The sequence below is a fragment of the Sphaerodactylus townsendi genome, linkage group LG02 (genome assembly GCF_021028975.2).
Source record: "Sphaerodactylus townsendi isolate TG3544 linkage group LG02, MPM_Stown_v2.3, whole genome shotgun sequence".
Taxonomy (NCBI): domain Eukaryota; kingdom Metazoa; phylum Chordata; class Lepidosauria; order Squamata; family Sphaerodactylidae; genus Sphaerodactylus; species Sphaerodactylus townsendi.
This window is the reverse complement of record NC_059426.1, coordinates 45,647,019-45,674,428: the sequence shown is the minus strand read 5'-3', so window position 1 is coordinate 45,674,428 and position 27,410 is coordinate 45,647,019. Positions and strand designations below refer to the sequence as shown.

The 27,410-nt window shown below is 41.2% G+C and overlaps 1 protein-coding gene across 4 annotated transcripts in view; it reads right to left on the bottom strand.

The window, feature by feature from the left end:
* ZEB2 (zinc finger E-box binding homeobox 2) overlaps window positions 1–27,410 on the bottom strand; it is a 170,104-nt gene that overhangs the window by 3,439 nt on the left and 139,255 nt on the right. For all 4 annotated transcript variants that reach the window (XM_048484928.1, XM_048484927.1, XM_048484930.1 and 1 more), the window contains 3 exons: window positions 26,261–26,369; window positions 21,177–23,146; window positions 16,822–17,002 (listed from right to left, as the gene is read on the bottom strand). In XM_048484928.1, the coding sequence (XP_048340885.1) occupies window positions 16,822–17,002; window positions 21,177–23,146; window positions 26,261–26,369 (2,260 nt within the window). The remainder of the gene's footprint in view (window positions 1–16,821; window positions 17,003–21,176; window positions 23,147–26,260; window positions 26,370–27,410) is intronic.

The window sequence follows — 27,410 nt, the reverse complement described above, 5'->3', positions numbered from 1 at the left end:
CCTTTCAGCCCCCCACCCCACCCCGAAGACTGGTAACTCTAAGACAATTAAAAAACATCTTGAATATTATAAGGAAATAGAGCAAAAAGGAAAAGGGGCAAATCTGAATGCAGATACTGAAGCTAGAATTTAAAAGGGGGAGACTGGCTTGTGGTGAAAGCCCTTTTAATCCTTTTCTGGACCCCCCCCCCCTATTTAATGGCAAGTCACAAGATTGCAGAGAAATAAGATAGCAGAGAAATAAGTTTCTTTGATTTTTTAAAGCTGGCACATTTTGACATACTCTAGATTTATTTTTTATGGTCTTAGAAGAGTAAACTAAAAATAACACAGAACATCAGCGGAAAACTGCCACTATTATCTGATGCCTGCAATAAAGTTTGATAAATGTTCTATTTATAAACAGTTCTACAGATTCTGTAGCATATATTTTGTGTTTCTTTTCTGTCCTTTATTGAATTAAGGGCATCTGACTGTTAACAAATATATGGTTGCTTAATGATTCATTTTTGCCACTTCTGTGTTACGTTGTTCAGCTCATGGTTTTAGGGGTTTCTCTATGCTTCACATCAAGAAAATTATTATAGTATAACAGCGCCAGATCTTAAGAAGTTTCTAAATACTAAGCATTAGATAAACTCTTGAAAGCCCCAGTGAGTTCTGAAGATCTAGAAATCAAAGAAGAGCTAAACCCACATGAATTTTTATGAATGATTCTTAGTGCTATTTTACAGACAATGTTATTGGTTGGGATTGGGGGAGATTCTTGAACACTTCTTAGGCCATTAGTGATTATATACCTGGTTTGTAAAATAAACTGGAAATCAGAGCCCTTAGGGGGTGGGAGGTTTATAAATTTGATATATAAATAAATAAATAAAATAATTCTTTTTTTGTGGTCTCACAAAGTTGGTTCCATCTGACAGAATGCATACAGTGCAACCCCTAGCTCCTCATGTATCTTGGGTGAAAACCCCCTGAAAGTTTGCCATTCAATAGTTTGGTAGGAAAGGGGGAGCTGGCAGTATAGAATACAGCCCTTCACAGACCCTCTCAAGCAGCTGATCAGTAGAATTTCTGTTTGGGGCAAAGACCTCTAGCTGTCAGATCACAGAGAAGAATATAGTACATGGAACCCCCTGTCCCATATAGTTCCTTGTCTACTTAAGAAATACCAAAACTGTGTCTCCAAGATCACAAACACAGACATGTTCATACAAATAATTCAGTTTTTTTGCTCAACTCACGTAACATTTGTATTACATTTTTTAAAAATATTGCTAGCAGACATTGTTGGAGAAAGTGCTAATCTAGTTTTATATATTCACCAAACCATCCACCCCATAGTGGGTGCCCTGTTTATGGAAGCAAAAACCAAACCAATTCAGTGGAACCATTCATTCTGTTTCAATGATGGGAACAATTTTTTATAATTCTAGGAACAAGAAAATGGCACACTACATGTTTAACAAAGCTAAGAGTGCTTCATGCTAATGACCTTCTGGATGTTATGGAAAGGGGGATGAGTACATGGAGGGAAGGACAGAGTTGCTAAGTCCCCATGATCCTAAACCCTCACTGAGAGGGGTCTGATGGTATCAAGGGGTGGGGCCTGCTGACATCATACTGGATAGCTGCATTAATAGTAATAATTCTACACCCCACAAGGCATATGCCACATCGTATCTGTGTATAATCACAGCCATGTGGCTTTGAAGAGGTGGGGTATTTACCAGATGAAACATTTAAAATAGCATGAAAATGAGCCTGGTGCAAAATGTAAAATGTATTTGACCATTTAATTTTAATTATTGCCCTCTCCGTTTTCAGCTTACATGTACAGTAGTCATTGCAAGCAGTTATGCACAAAAGACTTAGAAGAAGCCATGCATCTACAATTATGGCATACCTCCACCTATCCAGGGGAAAGTGATTTGCTTATGATCATGCTGGGAAACCACTGTTGATTTAATTAATGTACCTACTGTCTCCTCTCAAGAGATTTTGTAGGGCACAAGGCTGTGGGACAGCATTCAAAGGTGTACTGGGAAAGCTTTGAGTAGATGGTGGGCAGGAGGCAAGATAACAAACAATCAGTGCCTTAATTACTTTTTAGTAATTAACTGGGAGTAAATAATTTGAAGATTCCTAATTTACACCTGTGTGCAAGTCACTTCCTCCAGCCTTGAAATAATACTGTAATACCAGGTAGACGGAGGTGAAGTGCTGAGAGGAAAGCACATGTGCAGAGTATCTGCAGTCTCAGCATTTAGATAATTGGTTATTCTTGATACATATTTCTTTAGATCTACTCAACAACCTTATTTTTCTGTTGTGAGAGGTGACAGCGATTAAGACGGGCTGGACATTATGTCTCCACAGGCCTCTGTCCTTCAGCATTACTTTTTCAGGAGTTGTGAGAGATTCTGGAACTTAGCCCACCTGACCATTACACCTCCTTTAGCCTTAACACCAGATTTAGGGGGGATCACTATTCCCATTTCTGATAGCACATGAGTGGATTGTCACTAAAAATGTCAGCAGCAATGAGATGACAGTATGACATTTCTAAGGACTGACTACTAGGGTCCTCATTGGGAAAAGCTGCACTTCCAGGTCCTAATGCTTGCTTCTTTTGTTAGGGATGGTTTCTGAGGTACAGCGCTAAGTGCAAGCCATGATAAAATGGTTGAACTCTGACAAATTCTAGATCAATTTGTCTAGATTAAGTGGTAGAATGCCTTCCAGTCCTATGATATTCTAGTGTTTTAAATGTCTTTGAAACGTTACAGAATGTTTTCTTAAGCTGCCTCCTCACAATATGAATTGTTCACAATGGATGAGTCCAATACAAATGTAATTTCTGAGTGTTGATGTATGCGACTAAAGTGAACGTTTTGCAAGTTGATAATACACAAGCGGAATCAGGGCACACGCAGCAACTCAAGAGCCTAAACAAAAGCTGGGAGAGCCACAATTAGTTTTCCCCAGCATCTTTTACAGGAAAATTATGGCCTCACTGGAGTCGGATTAGGATGACAGCTGACTGGAGAGAGGGTTTAACTCTTTCATCCTTGCCTGGTTTTTGTAAATCAAAACCAGACTCCACTCATTGTTACAGCTTTTTACAAAAACGAGATAAGCAAACAGTGGGCACAGTTTTCCTTTAAACAGCCAACACCACCATGGTGGGTGGGTGGGTGGGGGAGAGGAATGTTTTGATTAGCTAAATTATGTGGGAATGGAAAGATTTACCCCTTCCCTTTCCCATACAGCCCTGATACAAATTGGGGACCTGCAACATCCTTACTTCCTTTAAAAGGCTGGCAGAGATCTGTGATCTCTCTCATATCTCGTCTGATTATAAATCACAAGGGCCAGAATGTCTATTAATTTTTTAAAAAAGTCTATTACTTCATCAGCAAGAAAACTCCCACTCGATGTAATAAGAGAAAGATTTGGTTTCTTACATCAGCTATTGAAATATGCTACACGATCAACTAATCTACATGCGCAGAATTGCCTCTCAGCAGAAATTTGAAGCACGCTGCTGATGAGTTAGCCCCTCACTGAATGGTGAAGTTCTCCTCAACTGCACAACATTTTATTTCCTTTAATGCTCTTCCCCTTTGGTATTTCAAACAGTTTCAATCCTAAGGCCTGAAACCTGACTCCCATACCAAGCCTAAACACATCTGGTTGACTTGAGGCCACAAATAGCCCTGGAATGCCTTTGACACCTTCCATAACTGCCATACTTAGAAGCCTCATTCCAAAAGAGAGCTGACAAAAAAAACCCTCTGCTTGTCAGCATGATGGCACAGGACACAATTCAGGACTCTCATGATGTACTAACAAGCAAGGTATACAATGAAGCATGCTCAACAGGATCAGAAATTCCCTTCGACTATACTACCTTTACAAAGAGATAAATAAAAATTCATCGAGAAGGATCAGATGCCTAGGTGAATTTTGTACACACTACTGTGTTAACAGGGATGGCCAACGTAACAGCCGCATTTTAAAACATTTTACATCTGTGTGAGCCACCTTTCTTTAGCAACAATGGTCATCACCACCTGCCAGGAGCTACCTCCCCAGACAAACCTCTTCTTCGCTTTGATTTCTCTCAACCAGACCACCTTTCTCTTAACCAGACCACCTGAGTTTTGCCCTAAAAGTTTTTCCCCCCACAATGCCCACTTCTCCACCTGCTCTCCACAGTGGCCAACCACCACTTCTTCCTTCTCTTGCCCAGTCTGTGCTCTGCAGAGTTACCATGCTGAGGTCTCTTATGGATTTCTCTGCTGCTTCCTTCTCTTCCCTAATGCATTCCTTTGGGCTTTCTTAAGCCCCAAGGATCATTCCCTGGATAATCTCCATGGCCATCTCAAACTATTTGTACTAACAGGTGGGGTGATTGTACCCACCCTTGAATATTTCACATGCTGGATATCACATCTACATATTTTCACAAGCAAAATCAGCACACTTGATATACAGGAACTATGTGACGAAGAGACTAGAGTGTGTGATTCGCCCTACATGTGTTGGTGCAACAGGAAGGGTATTCTGTATGCTGAGAAAGTGGGGCTGGCAAGCAGCATCACAATTACCCCTCAAGTGTACATAAGGTGTTTTGCACAGAGCTTCAGTCTGCAGTAGCTCTGTGTTACTGCCAGTTATGACATCTGATGAGAAGGAAGTTATGACAATCACCAGCTCACAACTGGAGTGAACAAGATTGGGTATGATGCCCCAAATGAGGATAACCATGGAGTAGAAATGGCTTTGCAAAAAAAAAAAAAACCCAAATAAACCCTCTGGGCTGAATTCAATATATGCCAACAGTTTCACACAAATGCTTCACTACAGTGCCTTGTTACAATGAATATAGCCCCCGGTGCTTCCTCTTGGCCACAATTGCTATGGGCTGAGAGGGCTATGAAAACAGGACCTATATTGAGCTAGGGGAAAGGTCTATATGTATATGTACATATATCTACAGGTGGGTCTATATCCTGTGTTCCAATGCCAAGTTGGTTTCTGAAAGATTTGTTTTTGGACTGCTTTGAAAGGCAAGCTCGTATGGATCTTAAGCCACAGTTTGGCTATCCCAAAGATACAACTTTAGCGGTGAAGAAACTATATGCTTTTGCTTGCATAGTTCAGCTGTGAAATTATACAAATACGCATAGCAGTGATCAATCATACGTTCTTAACAGCATTGTTGAGTGCCCTGGGCCGTATTTGAGTAATAGAGGAAATCCAAATGTCGAATGAGGAAGTCTACATTAAGAGAGTGAGACGTTAGCATGACTGGAACATACCAATTTTTCAGTAAAAATATTGATAACACTTTAATATTAATTATCCTATGTTCATGTTCCAAATTTTCAAACCCACTCACCTAACTTGTTTCACAACTAATCCTTACAAAAGCCTTGAACGGCAGGCAGGTGTTGTCATGCCTATATTGGTACAAGCTGACCCAGTCTGTTGTAGTTGGCATTTGAACCAGGGCCAAGCTTGACAAGATGCTCAGCTACCTATGAAGGGACAGATGGTATGATATAGTGGTTAGAGTGTCAGACCAAATCTGGGAAGACCTGGGCTCAAATCCCTAATATGTCATGAAAGCAGTAGAGCATCCTTGGGACAGTCACAGACTCTCCACTCAAACAGCCTCACAGGGTTGCTGTGATGATAAAATAGCGAAGACAGAACAATGTGCCCTGTCCCGAGCAACTTGGAAATGGGGAAGAATAAAATATGCTAGCTGAATAGATATGGCCAGTATGTGTAAAGGTAAATTGCAGCCACAGAGTTCCCAGTCTGGGTGTGATTGGGGAAGAGAAGATTTACCCTTCTCCACTACATGGTTTTGTGGATTGAAACTGACTCTTATCACCACCATCCCACATAGGAAAAAGAACAATAAAGGCCCATATCCAGTGGTGTGATTCAAATAATTTAACAACCGGTTCTGGTGATGGGATTCAAATAATTTAACAACTGGTTGTTTACAAACACCATTTTAACAACCAGTTCTGCCGAAGTGGTGCAAACCTGCTGAATCCCACCACTGCCCATATCCCCTTCTGAGGTTGAGAACCTTTTTCATCTGCATCATGACCCCATCCCAAATCAAGGGCCCCTAAATATTCCATTTAGCTTTTAACAATGCAGGGTAGATCCATTCATTGATCTCTCAGCATCTCATCTTGTTTGGCCTTTAGCCACTGAACTAAGCTCAGTATCACAGCGAAAGAACATGATGTGTGCTCTGATTTCTCGTCAAGTGGCATGATACAGTTTCGAGATGTTATTTATATCAAACAATTTGGCAAGGATTTTGGTCAACAATGCTGTTAGGATGATTGTCTGAAAGCCACTCACACAATCAAGGAGCTCATGTGAAGCAGACAATTCCAGCTTTCCATTCCATATGAATTGCATACAGACTGCATGTCCAAATATGAGAAGCACAATAACGCATGATTTTTTTTCTCTTTTATTGAAATGGCAATTGGGTGAAAATTCTTGGGCAAGTGAAATGAAAGATGGTTTTTACGCCTATACATAGAAGGAAAAGCCGGTCATGTTAACTGACCTTAGGAAGAACCTTAAGATGAAGGAGGAAAGAAAGAACAGGATATTTAAAATTTTTGACAGATTTTTTAAAAAATAAAACACAGGAAATCCTTCTTTACTTCTTTGAAAACATATTGGTGGTGAATGGGGATGACTAGATGCTAAGGAACAAGATCTGGAAAAAGATCCAAAAAATAATGGAAAACAGAATAGAAGTAGAAGGAAATACTCCACTATAATTCTGAGAATTGAATTTTGTGGAATGTTCTCATGTGTGTTTCAGACCAACTACATAATTACAGACGCAGAACCTGGAAGGGACATGATGGCATATTATAAAGCATTCTGTAGCAATGCCTGTCCAGCCTTCTTTTGAAAATCCTGCAGTCCTTAGCAGAGAAACACCCTTCTAAGTCCCCTGATGTCAAGGCTCCTTCTGCACATGCAGAATAATGTACTTTCAATCCACTATCAATGCACTTTGCAGCTGGATTTCACTGTGCGAAACAGCAAAATCCACTTTCAAATAATTGTGAAAGTGGATTGAATGTGCATTATTCTGCATGTGTGGAAGGGGTCATTTAATAAATGTGTTTAAAAGAGCATAACTGTGTTGAGGATCATACTGGAAGAGCCCATCATCTTCCTAGGCACTACTGTTGAAATCTATAAAGGGCTGTAGTTTAGGCTTGAAAAAACTATTCAGATTCAATCAATTCACTGTAAAATAAGGTAAACCAGTCCTAAAAACTTTCTTAAGGCTTCGGCGGCTGGGGAGACTTGTTTCTGATTATAGATCTTTTTTTTTTTTAAAGAAAGTGATTGGGTTGTATAGCTCAACCTTCTAGTAGCTTTCATCCATCTATCATCTCACTGCTAAACCTTTAAAGTGTCCCAACCTTATGCATTTATTGAGCACTGGGGTTTTTTCCCCAGGAAGTCTTTGAACAATAGTTAATCCAACTTTGATCCTATCAACTAACTGGGGTTAAATAAGGGTGTGAAATTATTCATGAGTCAAGTAGAATAACTTAAATTGTAATAGAAATATACTGTACATGGCTTTCCTCTGAAAGTATTTTGCAACATCACACATATTGTAACAGGACAAAGCTTCAACTTCCAGGTACTATTTTCTTCCAATGTTGGCTCCAGTTATCAAATCTTTCACCTCCTTACATATTCCATTGTTAAATAGATAAATTCACTGATCAAATGGTACTGGATTCTTCTCTATTGTATTATGTCTGTAAAAGTACCCAGAGCATCAATATATAAATAAAATTACTATTATTATGCATTTTAAATCTCCTTACATAAATATTTGCCTGTCTGTGTGCATATGTGTTTGATCTGTGCTTTTATTCCACATCCTGGCTCCCTTAGGATTTGCTGTAAGAAATAATGATATCTAATCATTTTAAAAAGCAATTCCCCAGAGGCCTAAAGTTTCATTGCCACAAGCAAATCTATAAAAGCCCAAAGATCTGGAACTCTTTGGTTTATACATATGCATACTTTGTATGTTTTAAGAAGTTATACCTTTCCTTATTTCAGTGATATCACAATAAGCACTTTTGGGGATTGGGAGGTGGGTTGGTAGGCATGGGAAGCAATCCCACACTTGGAAGATGTATAAGGAATTATCTTTGGCAGCAGTCTGGTTTTCTAAAGGAAGCTGATTGAAGCTACTTAGGGGTTTGGATGTTAGAAGAAGTCCCGGTGGAGATGGATTAATGGGCAGAGTGTAGTGAGGCGGTCAAAGGTGCGTTATAAATGCAATTTGGCGTAATTGCAAATACTACACTAGCTCTGTTGTTACAAAGAAAAAAAGAATTCCATTTCTAGGGCAAATTTCACAAGCTCTGAATTTACTCCAAGGCACTGTATATTATTCAAGTATTTAAAAAGTAATCCTTGTAGCTGAGTGGAGTGACAGAAAATTATCTATAAACAGCATGTATATTTTTTATGAATCAAGTTCTCAATAAGAAAAACTCACGAGCTGAAAATCAGCATAGGAGCAAAAGAAAGCTGATTTGCTACTGAAGTATTTAGTTTACTCAATCTGGAAATAAAAGGGGTGCCTGCCTGCATCAGCATGAAAGGTACAAATATGTTTTAAAAGAAATTCTTAATCAAACATGCACTAGGAAAGAAGAATTGAAAGGATTGCACAGCCATAAGGCCCCTTTTCCAGCTATAGAAGAAATAAAATGAAGTGTATCGTTATGCAAGGTAACAAGGACCCAGGACTTTCAGTCAAATGGCTGTGTGAGTCATTTGTCCAGGGCAAGGAAACCACAGATCTTATACTGTCAACCTAGTGAATGTCTGAGACAGAAAAAAAAATTGTTGTGAAAAAGTAAAAGCCAAACAAGACAATGCCAGAAACACCTCAGGAGACAGGAGACCTGTACATCAGAATCTTCTGCAATCCCCCGCCTCCACCATCAAAAGCACCCAGGAATAGCTATCATGGGAGTGGGACCACTGATCAGTCGTCGCAACTCTTCTCTACCTTTTCATCCTCATCTAAAGCTGTCATGAGATCATCAGCAGGGAAAGCGTGCCTATAACATGCTCTTTCCCTGTTCCTTCTGCCTCCACCTTCTTAAACAGACATCTATTATGCTATTACATGGGATTTTCCCCATTCTGTCCTCACGTCAACTCCATGAGATAACTTTGGTTGAGAGAGAGAGTGACTAGCCTCAGCTGAGCTTCATGGCTGAGCTGTGGCTGGAAGCCAGATCTCTCTGGTTAAATTATAGTATTCTATCAACACACTAGCTCATGTGAGGAAGATCATTTAATTCAGGCCTGTAAATAGTCATTGTACTGGGTGTTTAGGCAGATACCCTGTTTTCCCCAAAATAAGACCTAGCATGATTTTTTGGGATTTTTGGAGGATTCTTGAAATATAAGCCCTACTCCAAAAATAAGCCCTAGTTACAGATTCCCCGGCGCAGCTGATCTGGTCACGTGGGGGACACAAATCATGGGAAAAAAATAAGAATCCCCTGAAAAGAAGCCCCAACGCATCTTTTGGAGCAAAAATTAATATAAGACCCTGTCTTGTTTTTGGGGAAACATGGTAGGAATTGCTTCAGGTGATCAGAGAAACTTTTTGTAAATGGAGTTGGTTCTTTTTTAAAAAAAAATAGGTTAATGATATGCTGCAAATTACTAACATTATATCTGTGTGAACAGGTGAGTTAATAAAATTGTTTATGGGCTAGTAAATTTTATGGACATATTTGAAAGACTGTTTTAACACCCTGCATCTCTAAACCAAAAGCAATTATTCTCAATCTCATGGAGGAGACATGTGAGCTCTGAGCAGTGAAGGAGTTTTAGTGGTTGCCTGGATCTCTTGGCCACAGATAACATATAATTCGAAGAAGAGGAAGCGGGTTTGGATTTATACCCCCCTTTTCTCTCGTGTAGGAAACTCAAAGGGGCTTACAATCTCCTTTCCCTCCCCCACAACAAACACCCTTTGAGGTGGGTGGGGCTGAGAGAGCTCCATAAAGCTGTGACTAGCCAAGGTCACCCAGCTGGCGTGTGTTGGAGTACACAGGCTAATCTAGTTCCTCAGATAAGCCTCCACAGCTCAAGTGGCAGAGCGGGGAATCAAACCCAGTTTTCCAGATTAGAGTGCATCTGCTCTTAACCACTGCACGACTGCTGTTCCTACACCTTAACCACTGCACCACTGATGCAAAGGAAAATCTTTGGATCTCATGTAAATCAGAATAATAGTCTGCCTCTTTTAACTTCTGATTCTTTGTTCTCCCCTTACCATTTTACCAGTGGTATCTACTTGTATCTATCATGATCCTCCACTTTGTGCTCTGAAGAAGGAGGTACATCTGGTCTGCCAAAGTTTATTGTACCTGTTCTATGTCAAATGTGCTGTGAATGACTAACTCGTTATGAGATTGGTGATAATGAAAAGTGAACATTGGTGACATGATGGCAGAGCTGGAAAAGGGTTTCTCAAAAACAAGAAACAGGAAATAGCCTTGGAACAGCTTAACTGGGATTTGGCAACAGGACCACTCCCCAAGGCAGCATTAGGCCTGATTCAGGCTTGTTAGATCAAAGGTCTGAAAAAGAACCAGGTAGCCACAAGATGTTCAAAAGAAAGCAGCTTAAACAGCAAGGTTCACAATTAGGACTGAGGCTTCAGGTGTCCAAAACTGAAGTCTGACTGTTCTGATTGTTGTTTCTGAGGCTTCATCCTGCAAGGACTTGGGACACAATTCTATATGAGCTATCTACTGAGAAGCAGCAGTCTTCATTGGGAGAAGTTTCCAAATCCTCCTGCTCTCCTCCAGATGAGGATTCTGTCCCAGGCGCCAGGCCTTCAGAAGTCCTGACATACGGCTTCACTCTTCTCAAGCTGCACAAACCCCTTGAACTAGGGCCTATGTCAGCTGAGCCGGATGAAGGGATCAGCTCAAAGTTTTGATTGATCAGCCTCACAATCTACCTGGACACAGGTAAGTAGAGCCATTTCAAACCATAGAGTGAATTTAAAAGCTACAGACTTATGAAACAGATCTGCTGCATCATCTCAAAGACAATGCAAACAGTTATGACTAACAACATGAAGATCATTCTGTCATAATTAGCCTGAGAGGGAGAAGAGTTTGGACTACATCTTCAAAGTGGTCAGAATTTTTGGCTTATAAAGCAGTGCCCTTTATTTGTATTATTCTAGAAATTCCAGGATAAGCACTAACTGTCCTAAAAAAGGATGAGGAAAGGATAATGACTCAAACACTGAAAGCAAAGGTTAATTGCAGTTCAGAGAGTCTTGCCCCGAACACAGATTGAAATTTCTCATATATATTAATAGATGAGACAGCCATTCCATCGCTTTGGCGTTTTCCATAACTTTATCAGTTTAATTTGCAATTCACTTAACATTTACAAAAGAGGCCGAAGGAGGAGGAGGAGGCAGCGGCAGCTGCAAGTGGCCTTTAAATTTTCCAGTTGTAAACTTTGGCTTAGTAACTCTGCAAGACAGCTAGTGAAGTATTAAGGCCTGGTTTGTAAGCCTTCTTTTTAATGCCAGTCTTCATTCTAACAGAACTTACTACCCATGTGCTGCTGCTACTTTTCATACAGCAGTTTACATCCAATCGCTTTATTCTGCTTGCATGGACCTTGACTACTTTTATGGAAGTTAGGGTTAAAGTTTTTATGCCCTCTTTTTTCCCTAGTTTAGGAAGATGGCAAATGGATGACTGATTAAACAAGTACCTGAAATTCACACCATAAATCTTTGTTAGAGAATAAATCCAAATTCGATCTCCAGTTTCATTGGTTTTTATAATGGAATCTATTCCTCTCTTTTTTTCAAAAACTTCTATTTGGTCTAAATTATGAAGCATAATCTTGAAGTAGAGACAGAACAAATTTGGGCTGCTTTGGACCCACCGCCAATGCCAGACTCACTGCCAATGCCCAGAGGCGGCACACAGGTGCAGTGTTGAACGTTGTGTTTTCGAAAACTCCCCAAAAGGCTTATATTAGGAACTGGGTTTTGGCCAACAGCACAGGAGCACTGTATTTTCTGCATCCAAAGAATTTCTCGCTATCCAAACTCAGTTCAAATATTATTTGTTTTTTACAAAAAATTTGCTATTTTTTGTCCAGCCCCTGAAGGAGAATCAGCCACTCAACTGAGCCCATAGGAATGCTGCTCCAGCATCCAATCATCTTTCAGGAGGAGGATGAGATGTCGGACAAATATAGGAGAAGAAGGAGTTCAGCTCTGCCTTAGGGAGAGAGAAGTGGCAACTCATGTCTGGCTTAGGAAGAAGGACAGAGTGAAAGGCAGTTGTGCCTGGTAGTATGGCAGAGCAGTTTAGCTCTATCTTTAGGAGATAAGAGAGTGCTTGATGGTTAGGCCTGCCTCCAGTGGTGAAGCTAATGGGAGCGCCAGGGGGGCCACTGATGCCCTTTAGCTCATTTTTGAAAAGTGGTACATTTTCAAAACTTTTCGGAGCCCGCCAAACTTGCTTCCAAGTCCATGCACCCCACTGCCTGAAAGGCCTGGCATGCAAAGACACCCCTAGAATGGTCCACCTCCTTTCCTGCCTCTGCCCTTCCTTCCCTGGGGTGTGTCCTCCTCTCTGTCTTGCTCTCTCTTTCCTTCCCTCTTGCTCCAGCCCAGCTGGATGTTTTTGCCCGTTTGCAAGAGGCAGCAGCACTGTTGGCTGTGAGTTTGGAGAGTTGTTGCCAGGAGGGAGGCCCAGGTGCCAAGAGTGATGCTGATCCTGGTCACGATCTGGGTCTTCTCAGGAGCTGGCAATGTCTTCACCCAGAGTGAGTCAGAGCCTCACATCTTGATGGCACCCTTGGAGAGGAGCAGAGAAAGTTGAGTGGGTGGCGCTTGGCTGTAGGGCGGGTGAGGTTGGGGGCAGTCGTGCTTTGGCACTGTGGGTTTGGGCTGGAATGGCCAGGGAGGAGGCCAGATTCTGGAGGGGGGGGGACTGAGCCTGCCTAAATGGCCATTCTCTCTCTCTCTCACTCACTCCAAATCTGTCCTTTATCACATTTTTGAAAAGTAGTGCATTTTCAAAATTGTTTTGGCTCCCAACTTGTGATTGTGCAGAGTTGGGGGGAGGCTGGGTGTAAGTACTGGGAGGATAGAATGGGGCTCTGCCCTCCACAGCTCCAGAATCCAGGGAAAGTTCACAGTCAGCTGCAGAAGTGTGGCCCAGAAAGGGTGGGCTCATGTGCATGAATTTTTTGGGCATCCCCCCACACCCCGCTCCCCAGGCAACCCAGCTCATCTTTAGGGTATATGTCATGGTGCCTTTTTAATGTGCTCATTCCCCCTAACTTTAGAACCTGGCTTCACCCCTCTGATGATGAGCAGACCTTGTACCATTTAGTCTGACTTTTGGAAAAGGACTTTTGGAAAAGGCTGATATCCCGTGTGTGAGAGAGAGGATCCAACCTCTCAAGAAAAGTCAAGAAAAGTCTGTGTGCCTGAAAGTACAGTAGAAAAGTCTAACTACTCCCTGAAGTCATAACCAGTTTAAATGTTTGGGTCTCAGCCAGGTTTCTACTGTGTCTACCTGGAGACTTATGTTGCTGGTTTGTTCCTTTAAAACCAACCTATAAATAAATAAATCTTCTTAGTTGTGTATATATTAATCCAGCTTCAGTGATCTCAGTAATCTCCTTGTGCACCATAAAACTTACTTCATATCAGTGAAATCAAAGCCTGTATACATGCTACCTGTAGAATAGCTGGAAACCGAGGGGAAGGTTTATAGTTCAAAATGAACCTCGATCGCAAAAATCTTAGGAGGCTGTGTGAGTCCCTCAATAGGGGAAAAAAAGCTTGCACAGCATGCATTTTAATTTGTCACATTTTCAGCCTTTCAACAATATGCCTGTGGATCTTATGGATGATCAACTTTACGGGATTCTACCATATGCCTCAATCCTGATATGTATGAAGGCCAGCTCTAACATAAGAGGTTTACAATAGTGGTGTAGTAAACCATAATATTTGCAGATGGCTGTAATAAAACCATTCAGGAGAGGCAAGGTGTGGGGATAAAAAGCCTGCGAAGCATTTACCCCCTGCGAAAGAAACAAGTATTGCGGTGTAAGATAATATACACCAATGAAGCAACAACAACAACAACAACAACAGAAACCTTGTCCAAAATTCTGCTCTCAATTTTCTTCTCTGGTGTTGTATTTTAACCTCTTCTTTACTTACTACATAGGATTTGGCTTAAAGAGGCTTGGGAATGATGCTCATATAATGATGACATCAAGGAGGAACGTCAAAGTTTTTAAAGATTCAGAAAACAATTTATTAATTTATTTACAGTCACACAGGATTTTATTAATCAAAGTCAATTAGCAGCAGCTTTTGATATATGTTTTGGTCATATTTTTCACTTGCTTGGTCTCACTGATGATTTTGAAATAGATCATTATTGCCCCTCTTGAAAGTTAGGTCACAATTTTAAAGGCAGCACAGATCCACACATTATGTTGAGTACACCAGTGTTTTCTACAGCAAAAGTACAGGATGAATAATAGTCACGTATCAGTGGCTTTTAAGTGCACTGACATGCATGTTTACAATTTAAAATGTGTGCTATTCTCACTTTCTAAGTTGAAATCTAGGCCTTGTTCCACTCATGCAAACAATCTGCTTGTGCAAGATTTCTGCAAATTTCCTCTGCCCCTTATCCCACACAGGCTCCCCATTCATTTTCCTTTTACTATTCCACTGGCTCCCAGAAGCATGATTTCAGTGACCACAGCAGACTGCAGAAGGAAGAGCTGGGCATGTTCCATGACACTCCAAGGGTGTAAGGTTGAACCCTCCATATTTGCTGAAACAGTGATTTAACTCTGATGTACCAACATAAACATGATTGCCTCTAAGTGCAAAGCTACTTCTTAGCTCAGTGTTTCCCCACTGAGGTCCCTTCCGCACATGCAGAATAATGCACTTTCAATCCACTTTCACAATTGTTTGCAAGTGGATTTTGCTATTCCCCACAATAAAATCCAGCTACAAAGTGCATTGAAAGTGCATTTATTCTGCATGTGCGGAAGGGGCCTAATAGTTATTAAAACACAATGGAGAGGTGAATGGACCATTAACACATAGAATGCCTACTGCATGAATGCATCATGTTTACAACTGGCTGCCAGTCAACCTCTTTTATGCACCCTTGCTTCTGGCAGGATCCTGTACCAAATCACACCTTCCCCTTCTCAGAACCATTGTTGGAGGTTTGGTCTGTCTGATGGCCATACTGTGAGGAACAGTCTTTATTAAGAAGTACAGAAGGAAGCTGCCATATCGTTGCTTATGTATCAACTGTTTGATACAGGGTGGCTTGTTTTGGTGTAAGGGATGGACTGGATAACTTACAGATGTCCCCAAGGTTTACAGCTCTAGAATTCTGACAGCGCTCCCTGCACTGACCACAGGAAACAGGCAAATTCCAAGCTCAAAGAACTGCACAACTTGAGGTCCCCGTTTGTTTGGCTGGACCAGCCCCACTGTGTGATTTAATGCTCACATTGGCTTAGTTAGAGGTGGGAGGGCCAAGGATTCCTTGAGACTAGATTAGACTCCAGTAGTGATTTGCCAGATCATCTGCAGCTAGTAAGAATCACTTTGATACGGAAAGGTTGCTTAACAGTGTTGTACGTTATACACGTACAGTGTTGTACGTTATGTATAAGTGTTGTACGTTATATATAAGTGTTGTACGTTATATATTTACAAAAATAATTTTTACATTAAAGAAATGTCCCTCCATGTGACTAAGCGAAGGTTTATTTGTGACTTGCAAAAGAAAGGCTGGGGGTGCCTTGTTTTGGCTATTGATGCTACCTGGCTGATTAACATAGGCCTTTATGGGTTAGTGAAAACACTGGTGACATACAGCCTCATCCAAGGGTGGACTGAAAGGGCTTCAGGGAGCAGCACAACTTTGCGCCAGCATGTTTGCCCTCGTTGGGGCACTTTCCCCATTGGAGGGGGCAGACAAACAGCAGATGTGCATCCTGCAGTACCACCACTTTAAAACCCAGAAGTTTGGGCTGCCTCCCAGGGTTTAGGGCTGGTTGTCAGTTCACCAGCCTTCGGATTTAAACCTGCCTTTTGGCAGTGTACATCCATTCAGCCCCATGACACTTTTCTCTGCTCCCTGAGCCACTGAGAAGCTCCTTTGGAGGCAGCGGGGTAGTGTTGCATTGGTGCCACAGCCTGCCACCTCTGGGTTTGGATGGGGTTCATAGTAACTTTTGTGCTTTGCAAAAACAGACAAGGCACAGGCTGTAATATGAATATAATGACTATTCGAATATTTTTGTTACACCCCCACTCCTAAATGTCACTGTCCCCAGAGCTACCAGCTCATTCAACTTTTACTTGGGGGCAAGGACAGTGGATTGTTTTGCTAGCTTGTTGACAATGTTTATTTTATTTCAGAGAGTTATAAGCTGTTCTAATACATATACACAAAGTAAAAAAAAATACCAACAAATGTAACAAATAAATGGGGGATGTCATATTGAGCTATGCAAAGTGCATTATTTCTTCTTTGTTGAATGTCTTAGCATATGCTGCAACTTATGTTGCACAAGTGTACTCGTTAAATATTATGAAATGTACCAAATGCAGCAAAACTTGTCTCTACATAGTGTAGCCATTCATACCTGTGTGCTCATATTTGTGTCGCAGAAGGGAACTGCTTTTCTGGAATGTCTTGTCACATAAGTCACATGCGTACATGCCACTTTCTGTCTTCTTGATCTTCTTTCGGGACAGGCAGGAGTCGGAGTCTGTCATGTCATCAAGACCTGACATGTAATCCGGTGTTCCATCAAGCAATTCTCCCTGTGATGCAACCAAATGGTTTAGGTAAAACAAGTTACCTTCCGTTCTGTGGCAACACACAACATCCGGCATTGTTACACTACGTTAGACATAATAGTTAATGTGTACTCGTGTAACCTTCCTGAATGACACTCTTCTTGTCAAAAGGGGCAGACAGATCCTAAGTTTTACTCATGTAAGAGCAAAAATACATTTGTGTCGTTACTAAGGCTGGAATAACATTGTACGTGGAATGCAGAACTGTTGTTCAAAACAGTATATTCCAACTGGGTTGCCACTTAAGGCTGAAATTACATGTTACTGGTGCAGTCAGCAAAACCAGTCTTTTCTGCTGACTTCCTTGTGTAATATTTTTGAGAATCATTTATTCTTACACTGTAGTATAATCATGTTGTATGTTTCCTTACCAACTGCACATCACTGGCTGCTGGCAGCAACGAGGAAACTCACAAATGAAATTAGTACATACAGATAAACAATTTCAAACGTTACTAATCAGTCCCAGGAGGTGCTTTTACAGCAGCATTCTTGTATCACCAAAATGTGTTGTTTCCATCTCGAGTGGTATTCTAATCTTTTAAAAGGGTCAGCTCTGGCAGAGATATGACCTTCTTATGTTGTCTTGCAGATCCAGGAGTTTAGGAAACAAACTGGGACAGATAGCACATCAGTGCCAACGGATGTTTCTGAGCCAGCAGTGGGATTCTGTGCTTAACTTTAGTACAAGGGGGCAGAGTGGGATCCTACTGTCTGATACTATAAAATGCTACATATGTACTATGGAAGAGAACAGACAATGAAATTGACAAGTCAGCAACACATCCACTGACCAATCAGAGTTAGTTCTAACACAATCCTTTATGGTTTTGTGCCTGCAGAAATTGCTATTATGACCAGAATATAATGTAACACTCCCCCCACCCTGCCACAGACATACTTTCATGGGGCTCCTGATCATATGGGTGTACTGGTTTAAAACACATCCATATTCCCAGCAGAGACTGGGGCAAACCAGAATCCTCAGATATCATACTTGTCCTGGGTCAGACATACTTGTCTTGGGTCAGACATACTTGTCCTGGGTCAGACATGATAATGACAAGAAGGTTTGTGTGTGCAAATGAACTTTATTGTTTCCCCATATTTTTTTTGGATCTCTGATCACCCCAGTTCCCACAGATTCACAAGCAAGAGCATGGATTCATGTTCTCTTGAATATAGTACTTCGTGGAATAAGAAGAAAAAGAGGCAGGTGAATGTACAGAGAAGCAAAGGAACAGAACTTGTGCTTTCTCTGCTTCCCATATGAATGCTATTTTCAGAGCTGCTCTAAAAATATATTTAAAAAGACAAAGATGTATTTCTAGATTACCCTGGGGTCTTATTTTCACAACCAGGAGCCTAGAAAAGCTACAGATGTGAATCCTGACATACAGATTATCACATGAAAACTGGAAAACCGCACATAGCATTGTGCATGGAAGGCAAACTTCAATGACAGGATAAGAGGTGATATTTTAAACACTCAGAGGTTAAGACAGCCATATCGGAAACAACCAACAGGTGGTAGCTTTGCAAAGTAATATGTTTTCATGGCAACCAGTAGTTATGGAATGCCATAGTGGATCTGAATCCTAAAGAAATGTAAATATAAACTTTACTGCAGTTTGTCTTATTCTCAATATGTACGTTTATCTGGTCACCAGAGAACTACACAACTAACTCTCCATAATCCATTGGGATTTTAAAATGTCCTAATGATGATGTCAAATCAACAGGTTTATGGCCCTATCCAGAGGGGGAGGTGAATCCGCCTGCAGGAGTGGAATGTAGCTATTCCAGCGGATTTGCCCTCTCGGAGGCACTTATCCCAGCAAAGGGGTGAAACTGCCGGCGTGTGGCCGCTGCCACCCTCCCCACCAGTAGGACATTGCAAAGGATGCTGTGGCAGCATTCCTGTGCCTCCATCGCCACCAATGCAATGGGGGTGGTCTGGAGGCCTGGCTGGGGGAGGAGTTGACTTTAGTCACCTCCCTCCTGGTCATTCCCCGCCTTACACACTGGTGGTGGTTGATTTAGACTGAAGCTGTTGAAAAGACGACATAAGTCTATATAGATCCAAAGAGGCTTCTCGGTGGCAGGGAGGTTTTGTCTATTTGCTATTGGGAACCCTTTCTGTGCGTGGTGGGGTAGCGTGGGTACAGTGCCATGGCCTGCCGCCTGGCTGTTTGGATGAGGTTGCCCATCTGGAGCCAAACTTAACCTTGTACTCTCAAGTCACAGTTCCCGCCCACATCCCACTCCATAATGCATCTCAGCAAACAACTTTGGAAACTTGTGAGAGCTTCAACGCCACTTGTGACATAGGATGAGGAATTTAGAATTGGCCGCAAAATTCCGGTAGCTGTTGGTACTGCATTATATCTTGTTGCCTAAGTCTAAACCAGTTTTTGTAAAAGTAAGAGCAATGAGACATCTTAGCAAGAATGCACAGGACTGCTTTCCCTTTGGCGTGCTTTGAAATAAAAAGATGTTCATAAACTGGAGTGCACTTAGAAATCAGCTATATTTAGAAAAGAGCATCAAGTATTCTCAATAGTAAGTTGTCCAGAAAAAAAAAGTACAAGCAATAACTAGCATGGTTTTCTTTCAAAACATCAAACCACAGATGCATTCCATAAGTGTTGGAAATGTTTTAATTTAATATTTAAGCGCAAAATGTTATTATTATGCAATCTATTTAAATGTATGTCTCTCCAATAAAGGCCTAGAGCTACAGTTTTATATTTAATTTTGTAATTTGAAATAAGGAATATTAATAACACTTTTTTTTATCAATGCTCTATCCATGTTAAAACAGCCTTCAGCATTGAGCAATAATGAATGTGGATCAGTAAATTATTAAATTTCCTGATATTTGTTTTTGTCTTGATCCAAAAAGGGTGAAAACTTGCATGATAATGTACATTTTCCATTTGCTATCAGACAGTTCAGTTTCTTAAACTAGGTTTTTACTAATTAATATTAGAGAAGATTAAATAGGATTAAATACGTTTACAAAGAGGGCAGATGTACTGTAAATTGGAATAGTGGAACAGCTGTTGTGGAGGTACTGTGCTATTTATGCTCCTATTGTGCAGAGATGGATTACTGCCTGTAACATTAAACCATACCTGATTTTCACATTTGAAAATATAAAACATTTACTAGTTGGTGAAATTACTAATGGAACCTAATAGGTCAGGTGGGACCGTCCACAGATGTTTTAAAAAATAATCTATAATCAGTTAATCTCTCTCTGCCAAACTGTAGCTGTTTTATATATTCACGATTCCAGCACATTATGAATGTTTTCTGTAGATAAAATCCATTGCTGTATTTAAGTGGGACAGATGTTGCATTTTTTTTAACCTTTGACCTTCCTCAGCAATGTAGGATAGTACCTGTGGTCTACATATTGTTAGCTGAAACTAGGTCTGATTGGTCCAATGGACCTTCTCTAAAGATTAAGTCAATACTGACTATTTTCTCAATGACTGGAATCTCTACGTTGTTCTCCTCATGTCTGTGTGTTGGGTCTGGAAGGGAGGAGGAGGGGTGAATAAGTATGGAAAAAATAGAACAGGTGAGATGAAAACAAGTCTGGGTTGGGGATCTTCCTAATCCCTTTTATAGCTTTGTAAAGATTAGTTGTAACATATTATAAACAGCTTATGGCTGCATTATCATTTCTATGTGATTCTCTGGGAATCTCCTAAGGGTTGCAGTGGCCAAGGGAACCCCCCCTATCAAAGGCGCAGCAATGCCAATGAATGGCCCTAGATTGGTCATGAACATGAATGGTCTCCACAATCTTTTTGCTAAAAGCACAAACTCTGCTCATTCTCAAAAGGAAGCAGAAATAATTTTTCAGGATGAAGATTCTGTCCTATTCCAACCATATTTTCTGCGGTATTAAGGAGGGATGCTAACATCTGAATGCGTTACAAATGAACATCATGTTTGTCCAGCCATACTTCATCTTAGTTATTCCATTTCTAATCCATTATTTTCTTTAAAAATGACATAGAATCGATATAGGTTGAGCTATTTCTGAAAAACAGTTTTAACCTTGTAATCACGACGGTCACACAATATTACACTCAATTGCAGTGAAATAAGTTAAGATGTTTACCTGAAAACCTTGCTTCCGCTGGTACTTTCGCCTTTGCTGCATTTCAGCAAACGTAGCTGCTCCAGTTGGATAAGTATAGGCCATATGTGGTAGGAAGCTCATATGATCTATTCCTGGGTATGGTCGTAGTCCAGGAATACTGGTTTGGACTGGTGGCATAAAAGCAGCTGGGGGAAATGCGCTTTGTGGTGGGAGGGTTGTGTATAAAGGTTTGGCACTAAAAGGGTTCATACCAAATAGATTAGTGCTTTTATCCAAACTACTTGAATTAGAAAACTCTTTCTTGATAAAAGTCAAGTTCAGTGGTTCATCTGAGGTTTCAGATGACGAAGAAACACTGTTGTGGTCTACATTTACGCTATTGGATTTTGTTTTGTTCTTTGTGGCTATAATACTTTTGGGTTCCTTCATTTGTTTTGGTAAAGACAAGTCCAAAGGCTCAGCCTGAAGCTCCTCAGATGAGAAACTGTTTGGAGTGTAAGAACTGCTATGGGAGTTTTTAGAAGATGTGGAAGAAAGATTTAATGGAGACGGAGTGTTACTCCTGGAGTGGTCCAATTTGTCGACTGGTTTCATATTGGTAAAGTGAGTAGGTTTTGTTAGCCTGAGAGAAGTATCACAGTTAGTAACACTGTTATGAAGTTCAGCTATAGATGGCGATGTTATAGAGTCCACAGGCTTTACAGGGGATCTGGCTGACAAAGAGTCTTTAGTGGGAGTGTTGTTGGTGGCAGCCAGCACCACCTTTGCACTGCCCCTTTCCAGCGATGGTGATCTGGAACTTGAGTACTGGTAGACTTTTCTTTGTTCAAACCATTCCTTCACAAATTCCTGAGGAAGGCCAACAGCTATGGAAATTTTCAGTAGTTCATCAGAGTTGGGTTCCATATTCATAGCATAATACGCTTTAAGTACAGACATATGGTCCTTGTATGGATTGATGTGGCTAGTCATTCCTTTCTCAGAAAGTACTGATGATAGAAGGAGGGCTTGCTTATCTGAAAACCCTCCCGGTTTGCTCGGAGCCATGTTTTCATGGGGTTGGAGGACTGCCTTGATTTCTTCATTCATTTTACATAGGTAACGTTCATGCTGATGCAGGGGAATGGGACCTGGAAAGCTTTCTTTACAGAACTGGCATGAAAACGGAGTGGGTATATTATGGTTGTCTATCATTTTATCTTCAGTTACCAGATCTATCAGGGTGCGCAGCTTTTCTTTCTTAATATTGTTGAGCTGCCTCCTTGAGTCTGTGGTTAAGCTCTGGAGACAAGCTTTGGCTTCGTTGACCTTTTCTAAAGTGTAGTCAATGATACTTTTAGTGGCACCATTATGACTGACTACTGGAAGACCCACAGGTGGAATACCAGGAGAAGTAACCCCTTGTTCCTCTGGTTGAGAACACGGGTCCTTCATGTGATAACCCTTCAGCTTGGAGATCTCGTCAGAGCTACAGTCCATTTTCTGCCTGGAAACAGTATTGTCCACAATCTGTAGGACTTTCTGTACCTCACTTAAATTACTGCCCATGGCTGGGAATCCAAGTAAAGATGCTTCCAACCCTACCCCTAAGTGCTGCATTGGACTTTGCGTAGAAGCATGAACTCCTATTGGACTAGTGGCACCAAGTCTACCATTCATGAAAGGATTAGCACCAGTGAATCCATGGGTCGCCATCAAAACTTTATATTCATTGAAATCTAGTGGTTCCGTTTTGATTTTCAGTAAGCCTGATTGCTCAGACATACTAAGTGGTTTTCCATTCTCCAGCTTATGTCTCAATTGCGTAATGGCTGAATTAGTAGGCGAAGAAGATACAGAATTAGGAGAAGAACCCGCCTTGATATTGTTTCTCATGCGTCCATTTACAGAAATTAAGCCAATACATTTCTTGCTGCTGATGTGTGAACTGTATGAGCCAGAATGGGAGAAACGCTTCTTGCAATTTGGACACTCATATGGTTTTTCACCTGCAATGAATTTTAAAAAAATAATTCTTTAGATTATATAGAGAATCAGCTCATGCACACTCTGTCTTCAAATTTTACCCCTCTCTGCTTGCTGTATTTCTCCAAACTTCATAGATGGCTTCAGGGTACTTTTGAATTTTTGCAACTGGTAACAGTTCTACCCAGCACTTTTCCAATTAGTAGCATCCAAGTTCCTATCCATTCTGTGACACTCCTGGCTTATGCTTTAAAAGCCAGGTGCAAGGGGATCGAGCCTTCTGTAAAACTGTAAAACAGTTTGGATGAAAACCTGGGTTCCACAAAGTAGTAATTGTAATATCTCGATAGTGGCAGTAGAAAAATAAATGTGCCACATCTTTCAACAAGCAACGAGTCAATATGTAGTTATCATAACTTCTTTTTGCAGCAAGCTCTCTGCAATGTTAGCACAACCCTGAGGGGGACAGTTGGCAATCTAAATACTCCAGAAATCACTTGATTCAGTGTAAGCAACTAGGCTTATGACTGTTCACAGTACCCACTCGAAAGTAAGCACTGCCATAAATACAATGCCTTGTAACCTACCACCCCACTGATCAAAATTGTGAAGCCTTCCTTCAGGCTAAAGAGGCATCCTTTGATGGAAGAGCCACTTCTGTCACAGGAAGGCTCCTGATGCGGGAGGAAGGCTTCAGATTGCCAAATGCAGTGGTACAATATGTACCTTTAACTCTCCTTGTCTTTCCTCGCCCAATTTAACCTGTAAGCTAAAGGGAAACTCTGTGTCATATTTGCTTATTTCTAGAATTCCAAATGGCCTATAGGAGCCATGAATAAAGAAGACAAGCCAGCCTACAAGGAAAGAGGCAAAAAGACAAGCAGGCACTGAACGCTGATCTTCCTTTCCCTCCATTCATGGTCCTTTCACATTCTGACCTTTTTCACCAGATACTTTTTTTTTGAGGGGGGGGGGGTTGTCATTTTTATAACTTGTGACCATGAGAAATAATGTGGCTCTCTCCTATCTGCGGATCTGCTCAGCAGACATTTGATGCAGCAAGCTCTCCGCTAGCATAAAGAGTGGTTTTGCTTGATTACCCTGGTTTACTGCAGCCTCCCATCCTACCCCTACGCCACATTTGTCCAAGAAGCTGCCCAATCCTCAGCTTTGGGTTTTCAGGGGTCCTAGTAGGTCGTTGGGGAGAGGGAAAGGCAGGGGAGGTTATCTAAGAAAAGTGGCTCTTGTGCTAGGAGTGTATGGTAGCCAGTCGGTGGTGTTTATTATACTGTGCATATTATCTACCTACAAGGCCTTCAGGATAGCAAAGTCTATGCATGATACCCAGCCTTGGATACAGTAAACAAATAGCCCTAATACTCAGTCAAAAGAAAGGTTGTTGGGTTTTTTAAAGTCCTAAAGAAGAAGTTACTAAAGAGTAAATCTTAGTCTCTGTTCCTGAGGAGGTGAGGTGTTGCTCTTACTAATGGTCTAACTTAGCACAGTCGACTTCACACACTTATAATCTAAACACTGTTGTTTGTTTTTGTTCCAATCCTTTTTTGTAGAACTGTGCTAACAGGTGTTCAGTTATTCATTACAGTTTCCCAAAGTCAAGTTCCCAGCAATTAGGATATACAAAACACAAGGGCACAAGTTAGCCAAAGTTCCGTACTTCTAAGTCCCACTGACTTTAGTGGGAGCCTTTTACACATATTGGTATTTTGCACATTAGAATCAATGGGACTTCAAAGTGGCTGCATTGTATCTGAGCTTTGCAAGGGCTGGGCTGCAATTGCTCAAGTGCTTGAAGGCTACTTAACATAATTTGAATAAAACAGAAGTCAAAGATACTTCATGTCCTTAGTGCGTCACGTGACAAAGATACAAACACTGGGTTTTTCAGCTTTAAAATACTGCATTATAAGGTATCACTGCACCCATGAAATAACAGTTACTAGAGTGCTGTGCCTGCAGTGCTGATCTTGGATGTAAGAATCTCAGGTTCAACACTGTGTTGCACATTACACAGCATTGAACTTGTGTTTGCTATTGCATACACACTCATTGGGCAACGGTAGATCATCCTACATCCCTGCAAAGTGTTCCTGAATGACAGAAGTGTGCCGCATTTATATTTAATGGGCATATAGAAATCATTTGACAGATAAAGGTAAAGTTTCCCCTTCAGTCGTGTTTGACCCTGGGGTACCACTGCAAGCACTGATTTTATAGGCAAGCTGTTTTTGTGGGGTAGTTTGCCATTGCTTTCCCTGGCTATTCTTTACCCCCTAGCTGTGTGCTAGGTACTTATTTATTGACCAAGGAATGTATGGATGGTTGAGTTGACCATGAGCCAGCTGCCAGGATATCTGACCCACAGGGGGCTCGAACTCTTGACTGTGTGAGTGGCAGTGCAAGCACTTAACCACTATGCCACGCGGCTCCTCATTTGACAGATATATTTACAAAATGTTAATGTGTTAAGTTGTCCTAGGCTGGGAAGCTCACTAGGTGGCCTTGGCCCAGGAACAATTTCTCAGGCTAACTTACCCAACCAGGGTTATTCTCAGACAACCAACCAGCTGTTCTGAGCTCTTTCAAAGAAGGATGGGATGCTAATGTCATAAATGAACGAGGCAGCCATTCTGAGCAAGGGAACTGGACATGTGTTTTGGAGCTTCTACCCCATCCAGTTGGTGGGAGGTAGTATTGTTCATCTTTCTGCATTTTAGAAATAGAAGTGTCAAAAATAGGAGCAGCTACGAGCCAAATGGAGAAGAATGTCTGAATTCCTCTGAGCTGAAGTAGCTTCAGGAAGCAATTAGAGTTTAATTAATTAATTAATTAATTAATTAATTAATTAATTAATTAAGTGATAGGTTCTGCTATTCAGAATATCTTCTATGAAGCTTGTGTGTGTGTGTGTGTGTGTGTGTGTGTGTGTGTGTGTGTGTGTGTTACCCGCATGCTAGGAGACGGGGGAATATGAGGATGAGTCAAATATAATTTATTTAAGAGCTTCGGTTGATCTACAAAACAAAATTGTGTAAATTTTAAGCAATCTTTTTCTTTTTTAAAAAAATCACAGCTAATTAAACAATGCAAATGAGAACTCCGGCACCTCAGCAACTCACCACTGTGGATTCGCAGGTGTTCCTTCAGATGGTGTTTGTACTTGAAGGCCTTGCCGCACTCCGTGCACTTGAACTTACGATTGCCTGCTCCTTGGGTCAGCATTTGGTGCTGGGAGAGCAAAGAGACTGGCATGAGTTTCATGCAGATAACACACACACATGCACAGACATCTGTGTAAAAAGTGTAAAAAGAGACGGCTCGTTTTTAAAATAATCGTAATTAAGGCAGCCTGGGAAGTACTAAAAGATCTGGGCGTACGTTCATTTCCTTCATCAGCGCCACTATAAAAATCAAAACACTGACAGTAAACTTGAAGCAAATCTGTGTGCACTTTCAGCATTTGCTTTGGAATTATTTGCTAAGTCTTTCATCAGCAGGGCAATATATTAAAGCAGGGTGTTGGGAGGAATGGGTTTGTTAATTTCTCAAAGAAATTGAGATTTGTAGTGTTTCTGGCATATGTAGCAGTGCCTTCAGACAGGCAGTTTTTAAAACATTCCATTTATTGTCTATCTGAGCCTTTTAGTGCCAGGATATATAAGCAAGATTCGTTTTTGTTATCCAACGCAAGAGCAAAAAAATCCAGCACAAAACTGTAGTTGCTGCAAAATCCTAATCAGAGACTTGAACTGTTTCTTTCCCTTTTATTCTTTGGTGCAGTGCTAAGGTAGTGGGGTGGGGGGGGGAGAGAAAAGTTGGCAGAAAGGACAAGTTAAAAAACAGCATAAAGATAGAATCAAACACAGCTTGACCTTTCTGAGCAAGTGAGAAAAGTGCTATGACTTTGAATTCTAAGTGGGGAGGGGGCGACTACAGTCATCTAGTCTGGATGTTCAAGGTAGGAGGTCAGCTTTCTCCCCCTCCCCCCCTTCCTCCTAAGCAGCTATGACACAAAAGCCTATTGCAGAAAAGACAGCACAGAAACGGTATGACAACTGCTAGGGTGTGCTGAATCTTCCCACATTCCTAGTGAGACAGATGGTGTTACATGGGACACAGGGAGGGTTGTTCAAACAGCAGCAACCTTCAAAGATCAAGCAGAGCCCAGCCCGCCGAGCGCCATTGAGGGACCAGCGCTCATATGTTGCTGAGTTGCATAAACAAACAGCAACAGCTGCTTTGTCTCCCCCCACAGCCCTCAGAGGACTA